Below are 9,806 nucleotides of genomic sequence, written 5' to 3' on the forward strand. Positions count from 1 at the left end.
ATGAGCGGAGCGACGGCTCGTATCTCAAGGCACCACTGAAGTCGGTCTCAAGGGAGTACACAACTCACACAAAAGTTAGGGATATTGAGGTATTGGGTGAAATTACTGAACGAACCGAAAATCCCTTTTTCAGCTGAACTTAAGTGGGCCTTCTGTAAACCTTGGAATGCACATGTCCAACTGTTCAGTGTTTCAGAACTTTTTGCACAACTTGCTTCTGGGCTGAACGGCAGAATTCACAACAGTTGTTTACATTTCCAAGGATGTCCGTGTCTATGCCTTTCTATGACTCTTCTAGTTGCCTGTTGCGACTTTGAATCCCCGTTTACTGTACCTCCTGCTCCCCTCCCTCCAGGTAGGGCTCCAGCAGCCGAGTCAACTCGGTCCAGTGGCCGGGCTGCTTGGACGGGCCCCTGCGAGGCGGCGGCCCGGGCCCGGCCCGGTCCGCTTCCTGGCTCGGGCTGTACGGTTGGTCCTGGTGGCGGTCGGGGTACTGGGGCAACTGGTGGCGGCGGTACCACCGCTGCTGCTGCTCCAAGTCGGCGATTTGCAGAGCCCACACGTAGACCAGGAAGAGAAGCGCGACCCCCACAGACACGAGCAGGTACCGCTTCTTGGCCTGCATGTGTGCTGCGGGGGTGAGGAGAGGACGAGGCGGAGGGGTGGGATCGGGCAGGAGGACGACGAAGGGGACGGAGGGGTCGGGGTGGGGTGGGGGGGATTAGGAGGAATGGGAGTCGAGGGGGGCAGGTAGGCTCAGGTCAGGTGGACCCACTGGGACGCCGCCCTCGCCGCTCCGTGGCATTCTGGGATTTGGAGTCACTAAAGAGGATTTTAAAAACAATTAATAAATAAAATCAAGACCATGAAACATCGCAACAGGTCACGAATGAATACCACGTCTACACACGCTTCAGGTTGGAATATGTTGTTATGCCAATGCCTGTACAATATTACAACTTGAAAATTGTTTTCATCGATTTAGATTGATTGTGGTGGTTTATTAGCATATATTTTATTCATTTTCTATATTCCACATAACTATAACGTACGGAATGTGTTCTCAACCTACATTTGCTCAAACCTGCTTTACGTGCACATAAAGTCACAGTCTTTGGGTAATAATGGGTACACCAAAAAGATATATTTTAGCAATATTTTGTCTGCGCAAAGGTTTCTAATATTTCGGCTCCATGTGCAGGCTCAAAATATTTGAGACATCTCTCAGTGTGAACTACAGGCACAAAACCATTAAATAATTCAGTGGTTTGACCTTCATACCACACTTTTTTTTTTTTTTTTTTAATAAATAGTAGGATTTTTCTATAGATTTAATGCATATACTGAGGTCCATAACACTGTATTTAGAATTGTTTCTAAATGGACGGCTGTTTCCAATATTTTGACAGCTAGCTTCATGTGTCAAGTCCAAATGTAAAAATCAGCTCTCATTTTGAAAAGACAATAATAATCACATTTTTGGATAAAGCACAGTTATTGCATTGGATCTCGCGTGGTGTGGTAGCTTGTAAGTTTAAACACATTTTCAATTTTAGTTTGGATGATTATTACTTTTCAATATATTTATGTATGTACTGGAGAGATTATTTAAATGTAGAATGTTTTTTGCAATGTGTTCAAAATATTCTAATATTTTGACATGTAGTTATACAGTACATGTGCCGGGTCATAATATTAGAAACAAGTTAGTATAATAAACAAAGTTAAATTAAGCATAGTTGTATTGGATCTCATTGAAACTGTTGCCTCTTGTGAGCGTAAATACCACATTTCCATTTGTTACTGTATGATTTTTATAATTTATTGACTATACCAGATCGATACTTCATATTTAGATTTTTTTTGGGCAATGTTTGAATGTATACTCACCAATGATTTATCATAGTTTTGCTCTAAAAAATGTATTCCGAGTAATGCAAAAGTTGCATGTAGCAGCAGTGACGTCACCCGAAGGGACGTTTTTGCCTACCTGTTTACTAGGGAACACCTGTGGTCGCGGCAAAGCTGGATGCTGCTGCTGCTGTCGACCCTGCAGCCGGCGCGTGCATTCCTCCGCCCTTGTTCGCGCGCGCGCAGGCAGCTAATGAAGTCGCAATTAACGCGTACGCTCACGCGCGCACGCGGCGTCGTAGCCCGCGGAGCGACGCGACCACCACCACGACGACGAAGACGACACGACGCCGCTCTTCCATCCGGCTGCGAAACTTTTTCCTTCTTTGTCATCCGTGGACGACAACAAAACAAGACTGGGCGCGCGTCCACGCCGCCGGCACCGTCAACGCCTGCTCTCGCATCCGTCCACGCGCGTCCATCCCATGGCTAAAATCCAAACTCGTCACTTTTTTTTGGGGGGGGGGGGGGGGGAGTCCTCCAATGCTATATCCGACCCATCATCAGCATCCAGAGAATCCAGTTACCCGATCCACTTCACGGTCCCAGCTTGATTGACAGGAAGCGTGGATTGCCTTGAGGAAAGTGGACGCACGCACATGCGCGCCTGCACGCAAGTCGTCTTTTGGATGGGAGCAGCAACCCCCCCCCCCCTACACACACACACACACACACACACACACACGCGGCACGTGAGCAGGGAGACAGGAAGTGCGATGCTCGTGTGTACATGCACCGTTTTGTGTGGAACTTTTCTGAAGGCACCAAACTCCGCTGAGAAATGAGTGAATTTCAAAACGAATTCACGCTCTCATGTCACCACTTTAAATGTTACAAATGAAACCGATGCTTGGTTGAGTGCATGTCATTCGTGAAATGAGCAAAAATAAGACCTTATCTCGACTTGCCCGCAGGTGGTGCTTTGGTAGGCACTTTCCTTAAAGGAATGTTGCTGCTAGAGTTTATTCATAGCGTCATTCATTAGGCTCTGATTGGACTATCTGGCCCAGATGAATAGAGTTTGGACTGTTATTCCCCAGCCACAGGTTTCGTCGTGCTTTCATTCGATGACAACGACCTCACCAGTAAAATATCGCCCTCGTGTGGCGACTTTACGCAGAGCTTCATCAGTTTATGGTGTGCCACTTCATTAGGTACACAATCGAATGAGCAGAGTCATAAAATGTGCATTGCCAAAGACAATAAGGCTCGCTTTGGGCTGATTTCTGTCCGAAAGAAATCTCTGCAGCTGCTTTTTGATGTTGCTGTAGGCCTTCTTCACAGACTCCATCAGCACTTTTCATATGAAAATGGCAGATTGTTGTCATGTGTAGGACAGTCGGTTCTTACCAGAAATCGCAGCAGCGCCTTGCAATTCTTCCTGACTTTTGTCACGAGTTGGACGTAGCCAGCACTGGCCAAACATGACGACTATGCAGACAGTACTTGCATGAAATCTTTGAAGCTCCTTTCTAATGGTGCTGTTGGCCCCTTTTGCAGCCGCCATGAGCACTTCTCGCATGAAAAATATGGGAGATTGTTGTCACGTGCAGGATAGAATATGACCACTTAAACTGGTATACATCTTCAAAAAGAAACCAGATTCGTGCCTCGACAGAGACATCGTTTCTGAAGTTTGACAAAGACAAGTATGTTCCATTACACCTCCTCAAACCAATTGGTTCAGACAGCCTTTCAAATCAATAGTGTTCTTACTCCGACTTGGAGAAACAAGCTAGTCGATGGCTGCATCATTTTAAAAAAAAAAAGGATTATTCCGTGGACGAGGATGGCTCAGAGGAGCAGAAGTGTCTGGGCTTTTTTGGCATTTCAATTATCCAAAAGTCGCTCCTGTACGGCGCCGCCTGTCGTCCCGTCAGCGTTAATGTTTTAATATCGCACGCACACACGTTTTGATTTATAGTCTCAGCTGCGCTTCGCCGACTAACCGTGCTGAAATATTCATGCCATATTTATCCACGTGAGTGACGCCTCATACATTTCCAAGGAGGGAGGAATTAGCGTGCCGAGAGTGATGCATGATGGTCCTCAGGTTGACGCGTCACACAATATCAATGCCACACCTTTCGCTCACACCTCCAGTCGTCCATTTTTATTTCAAGAAGTGTTTGTGTCACGCTGAGGTAGAGGGGGGGTCAATTTGTATGCTTGATATGGGAGATTGTTGCCGTGTAGGACACATCCAGTGTTTGCCGGAAATTCCTACAGTTCTTTGGACGTTGCCCGAGGCCTCTTCACAGCATACCTGAGCAGTTCTGACATGAATACTACAGAAGACTGTTGTCACATGTAGGGAACAGCCAGTATTTGCCAAAAATGTACTTATTTTTTATGTTGCTCTAGGCTGTTCTGCAGGGTCCCTAGACAGTTTTTATATTTAAAAAAAATATGGTTTGTTGTTCATATACGGTAATGGAAGATTGTTGTCACGTGGAGGACAATGGCAGTACTTGCCAGAATTCTCTAAAGCTTGTTAGATGTTGCTGTAAGCTTCTTCTATGCATCCACTGAGCAGTTTTCATATGAATAATACAGGGGAGATTGCTGTGTGTAGGCCACACACAAAACTTGCCAGAAATCTCTGAAGTTACTTCACAACCACCCTGAAATTTTTTTTGTATGAAGAATATGGGACATTGTTACCTTGTGTGGGACACAGCCAGCACTGGCCAGAAATGAGAAATTCTCGCAATGTCTTGTAGATTCACAGTACTTGCAAGACATGAAAAATATGAGATTGTTGTCATATGTAGGACACTCCCAATACATTGCCAGAAATCCCTCCAGCTCCTGTTTTAAATGTTACTATAGTCCTCTTCACAACCTCTCAGGGCACTTTTCATACGAGGAATACAGGAATTTTCCGTCTTCTGTAGGAAAGACTCAGTACTTTCCAGATATCTCTGCAGCTCCTTTTATAGGTTTTTGTGGCCCTCTTTGTAGCCTCCCTGAGAACTTTTCATATAAGGAATATGGGAGATTGTTATCCTGTGTAGGACACAAGCAGTACTTGCCAGAACCCCATGCATCTCCTTTTTGATGGTGCTGTAGCCCTCATTGCAGCCTCACTAAAAGGTTTTCATATAGAAACTACAGGAGATTGTGGTCACTTGTACAACACAGCCAGTACTTGCCAGAAATCGCTGCATTTCCTTTTTGATGTTCCCTTTTCATAGCTATAACATGAACACATTGTATAGATAAACTAGAGGACCGCAAAGAAAACGGTCTAAAATGCCTTCCCGTCATATGCTAGTTTCCTTGTAATTCACAGCACTATTGGAATTCCAGGCGGGGTCGTTATTGATTGGAGCGGAGGGAGCACAATAAATCTACGACCGCTCGGCACGTCAGAGTAAGAAATGAATCTTTGATACAAATGAGCGTCATCGCTTCTGGCCCAGAAAGTCCAAATGGAGATCAAATTGAGCAGAATTGCCTCCCTCGCTGCTGCTTCTTCTTCTTCTTCTTCTGTGCAGATGGTTACGCTACTGGAATGATGCACTTTATGTAACTCTGCATGGAGAAACATCTCAAGTCAGATGTCCGTGAGGTCACACAATTTGTACATTTTCAGGAAAGTGTGCGGCTTGCCCACGCGTGACATTTTCTATGAATGCACTGGAAGGTCTATTAATGCCGAGTAAGCTCCTCGTCTAATTAGCACTAATAGACGGATGATTGGCGCGGTCCAAACATTGATCGATCGGCGTCCCTGCACTGGAACTCTTCATTAGTCTCATCTGCCCTCCTTTAATTCCTCCGTACACGCCTCCTCCTTATACTCTTTGCACATTTAGTACTTCCAGTGTGAAGCCTTTGACATAAAGTGACATAATGTGTCAAAATGGAAGCAATGCCATTTTTATCCCGTGTCAAGTGCTGTTATATAAAAAAAAATAATAATAATCCATACACTCCTCTTCAGTTTATAAACATTTGACATTTTGTAAATGTTTGTGACCACTTGGTTGTCGTAACAACAACAACAAAGGAAGAAGAATAAGAATTGCGATGACATCCATCTACCGGGCTGACGTTTCACACAGGAAATTACATTCTTTCCCTCGTCATCGATTCTTCCTCTCCTGCTAAGATGTCCGTCACTCGCACCTTGCCGGCCGATGGGTGGATGACTGGATGAAAAATGGATGGAATGGGCGGGAAGCAGAATTATGAATGGACGTCCGTTACGCAGGGAAACATTCTGCAAAAGAAAAATAAGAACTTGTTTTCCTGTTTTTAATTGTGGAGATACAGTGTTAAACTGTTATTTACCATTTTAGATTTCCCAGATTTCTTTGGGGGGGCGTGGCTAAAACGGGGCCCAATTAGTCACCCCGCCGCCACTATACAAGAACTTGAGCGCCTTTGTTCGCATCGGCAACTATCCGACGCAATTAGTTAGCTAGCGATGTGCGGTTAGCTAGCTAGCGATGCCTACACACTGAAACAGCATCTTCTCTTTGGATAGTCCGGTGGTGCGGCCGCTTCAGAGCGCCTCATTGTCAGCCGTGCGTGCACGACACCCAGGGGAACCCAGAAAAGATGGCGGGGGGGGGGGGGGGGGGGGATGTTTTTAAAAGGTTCGACTTGACAGCGAGCGTGTGCAACGGGATTCCGTGTTTTATGGATCCTGTAGTGTAAAATAAAGTGAAAAATACTCAAGTGTGTCAGAGCTGAGCTCACCTGAGCAAATGTCGTCCAGTTCTCCCACCTCCTCCTGCACTCTGAGGAGGAGGAGGTCCTGCAACATCTCCTGCTGTCGATCTTCCGCGTCCACCCCGAGGAGGTGCAGGTGATGCTCTCGCAGCCTCAGCAGCGCGCGACCTGCCCCACGGCAATTATTATTTGAATAATAATAATCACTATTATCATGTACAGAGAATCCTGCCAATTCATTATTTACCATTCAGTAGTGAAATTTTCTGTAAAACACGAAGCTGAAAAACACACTGTAGGTATTCGCGCCTATCAGCATACTTTGTGCTCTTTCAGTAACGTGTCAAGACGGCCAGAGAAGCAGGGTGGTAAACCTCTCAAGATGATGCAACGAAAGGTCTGGCTGGCTATTTGCAGTGGTAGAAGTGAACTCATCCGCTGCTAGTCATTTTCAAAGCAGATTTCCCTGCATTGCCATCTGTTTGAGAGCGTTCTGACTGATCTTTCGAGACCCACAGAACATTGTGAGGGAGTTCAACTTTAACTTTGGGTTCGTAGCTCGGGAAACTATTATGAACATTTTGGGGGGGATTGGGCGTTCATTACTTCAAGGCTCGGTCCCTACCCCCCCCCCCCCCCCCTGCGACTAGAGAGGGTTTACTGTCCAGGCGCACCTGAGATGGCGTGTTTCATAATGGCCTTCTGGAGCACCCCCACTAGGCTGGGATAGCACTTTTGGATCCACTCCAGCACGTCCTGCACAGACCATGACGACACCCGCTTGGACGCTTCCATGTCTGAGACAACCGCATCGGCAAAACAGACAAGCTATAAGACAGAACACATCCTCATTGAAGTTGAAAACCACATGAAAAAGGCGACACTCGTTATCCTCTGTTAGAGATGAAACAAACATTTCAAATCTCAACTAGTGGCATTAGCAAGACATTACTTAAAGTTAGTAACGCTCAAGTCTTTTTTTTTTTTTTTTTTAATTACAACAATATCAATGAATCAGTAGGTGGTACTCTTAATTTCAAGTTCAGTTTGACTGTAATAACATTTTTGGAAGGCGTTTTTATCAACGAGACTATGGCTCTTAATTAGCAACAGGAAGGGCTGACATGAGTTCAATTCTGCACAAGCTGCACTCATCATTTTAAACATTCATGACATTTTACAGGGTATTTTTATTACCATGCGTCACAGCAAGACTGATATTGATTTTGAAGGCGATCCGACTCAAGCTATTTGAGGAAGCTCAGGTGAGAGGTCAGGAAGAAATAAAGATAGGAGTACAGTACAGGCTCCTTGTCAGCACTCTCTCTCCACCGAGGCACCCAATTGATTTTGAATATGTTACACAGGAGAGTAAAGGTCCCATTAATCCCTTGGCTGCGCTGGACTAGCCCACAAGTTTGAGACGATCATCTTCACCCTCAAATTTCTGCTTTCAAATATCAAACCTATTGACTTTACACGATTAGCCCAGGTTATTTCTAATAACCTATTCTCAGTTAATACAAAATATAGTATTAGACAAGCAAATATTTAGCAGCATAACTGATCATTCCCCCCCTTTCAAGGTAGCGTTAAGTTAGCCTCAGGTGCGCTAGCAAAATTGGCCGAAATGGGACGACATTTAGACAATCCGAGAGTGAAAAACGCTGACATTCTGTGGTTGGGAAAAGTCACGTTTGCTACAACAAATCCTCTGGAGGGGGGGGGGGGGGCAGCTAAATTGTTGATGTGACCTTTTCAGTGAAATGTAGGAATGTCATTTCCTGTGTTAATTAGTGGAGACGTGTGATTGGCTGGGGACAGCGCTGACACAGTCTCACTGGACTCATTGGCATACACTGTGAAAACATTTAAGGATTTGAAAAGTCAAGGTGGTGATGAATAAACCATTGCTTCTACTTCTCTGTTTTAAAGGAGACTTATTATGTTTTCCCCCAATTTCACATATTTCCCATGTGTCTTATTAACAACATTATAATATATTTCAGCCTCTATGTGTTGCCATGTCAATCTAATCTGTCCGGGTCCTTCAGAATTAGATGGGCTGGACCAGGTAATATTTTAAGCATTTTTTTTGTGATTTGTTTAAATACAATCATAGATGAATTTAATAATCAGCATCTCTGGTGACTATGATGTATTTTATTGAATGGTTTTCATGTTTTGTCACGTTATTAGATATTAGACAGATGATAAAGTTACATGCTGTTCTTTTGCATTTTTGGACTGTAACGAAATACTTTTTTTTACAGCTGCAATGCCGCCATCTTGTGGAAAGTACAACCTTCTTCAAAAGGGACAACGACGGTCTTCCGCAACAACTTTAATCGGCTCAACAACTGGGGCCAGTGTCAATTAAACGCATTAAAGAAAGATTATTTTTCATTCATGTAAAAAAAATAAAAATATTTTTTTTAAAAAAACAGCCGCCATCTTTCTTTGTTTGTTAAACAGCCACATAAATGTACATATTTGACAACATTTTGTCATGGTGTGGTGGTCAAACTAGGCGCCGAATAGATACATTTACAATTATATGATGTTTACGTGTCAAATGTATGCAGATTTGAGCATTTCAAAATGATATGACCAAAAATTAACGAGCCTTTTATGGAGTCTGGTGAGACAGGACACGAACAAAGTATGGCACACAACTCAAGCGTCACAGCAAAATTCTTAGTTTAGTTTTTACCGTATAAAGAAGTCTCTTTTTTACCTGCTTCCAAGTGTCTGTGTGTGTTTTGTGGTTCGCTTAAAACGATAAAGCCGCCATCAAGTTCTCAACTTGTCTACTTGGAAAAGGCGACCACCTGGCCGCACCCTAGCAGTTGTGTTCAGGTGTCCTGGGAATTCAGCGTTACAGCATGAGCTCAGATTTAAAAGTCGTTTTAATGGAAACATATGGAAAATCGTCCATTTTTTGTTTGTTTGTTTCCCTTGTATAGATTTGTATATCAATTCCAAACATTTGGACATCGGGTTGAAAGAACAATCACACCACCTTTGTAATTACAAACAACTATAAATACAAGAAATACATATAAATACAGATATTTCAAAATACACAAAAATGCATGAGATAAAATACACTGAAATTATGTTGGCAAATACATGACGTGTAGTGAGCAAAAGTTTTGGGAAGCTCATGCACGTTCCACATGTGAACACTAGATGGCGCTTGCGCACAACCG

General features: G+C 44.0%; 2 protein-coding genes across 4 annotated transcripts in view; both read right to left on the bottom strand.

The window, feature by feature from the left end:
- LOC133416989 (exostosin-1) overlaps window positions 1-3,304 on the bottom strand; it is a 67,695-nt gene extending 64,391 nt beyond the window's left edge. Inside the window, exons 1-3 of the mRNA XM_061704402.1 lie at window positions 3,262-3,304; window positions 1,991-2,564; window positions 335-822 (exon numbers count right to left, since the gene is read on the bottom strand). Of these exons, the coding sequence (XP_061560386.1) occupies window positions 335-625 (291 nt within the window). The 5' untranslated portion in view covers window positions 626-822; window positions 1,991-2,564; window positions 3,262-3,304. The remainder of the gene's footprint in view (window positions 1-334; window positions 823-1,990; window positions 2,565-3,261) is intronic.
- Window positions 3,305-5,845: 2,541 nt separating this feature from the next.
- LOC133417168 (sterile alpha motif domain-containing protein 12-like) lies at window positions 5,846-9,439 on the bottom strand. 3 transcript variants are annotated; one of them, XM_061704712.1, is made up of 4 exons: window positions 9,332-9,439; window positions 7,269-7,391; window positions 6,622-6,762; window positions 5,846-6,068 (listed from the first exon to the last, which is right to left on the bottom strand). In XM_061704712.1, the coding sequence occupies exons 2-4, from the start codon at window positions 7,387-7,389 to the stop codon at window positions 5,986-5,988; spliced, it is 345 nt and encodes a 114-aa protein (XP_061560696.1). In that variant the 5' UTR covers window positions 7,390-7,391; window positions 9,332-9,439; the 3' UTR covers window positions 5,846-5,985. The 3 variants fall into 3 exon arrangements, with proteins under 3 accessions (XP_061560696.1, XP_061560695.1, XP_061560697.1); XM_061704711.1 differs by having other exon boundaries at window positions 7,269-7,422; XM_061704713.1 differs by having other exon boundaries at window positions 5,846-6,139; window positions 7,269-7,422.
- Window positions 9,440-9,806: the final 367 nt, after the last annotated feature.

Source organism: Phycodurus eques, chromosome 18, assembly GCF_024500275.1.
Source record: "Phycodurus eques isolate BA_2022a chromosome 18, UOR_Pequ_1.1, whole genome shotgun sequence".
Classification (NCBI taxonomy): domain Eukaryota; kingdom Metazoa; phylum Chordata; class Actinopteri; order Syngnathiformes; family Syngnathidae; genus Phycodurus; species Phycodurus eques.

Coding starts and splice junctions, on each gene's coding strand:
- LOC133417168 (XM_061704712.1), bottom strand. CDS start 7,389: ATGGAAGCGTCCAAGCGGGTGTCGTCATGGTCTGTGCAGGACGTGCTG. Junction 6,763..7,268: donor TATGAAACACGCCATCTCAG/GTGCGCCTGGAC, acceptor GCCGTGGGGCAG/GTCGCGCGCTGCTGAGGCTG. Junction 6,069..6,621: donor ACTGGACGACATTTGCTCAG/GTGAGCTCAGCT, acceptor TTTTTCATCCAG/TCATCCACCCATCGGCCGGC.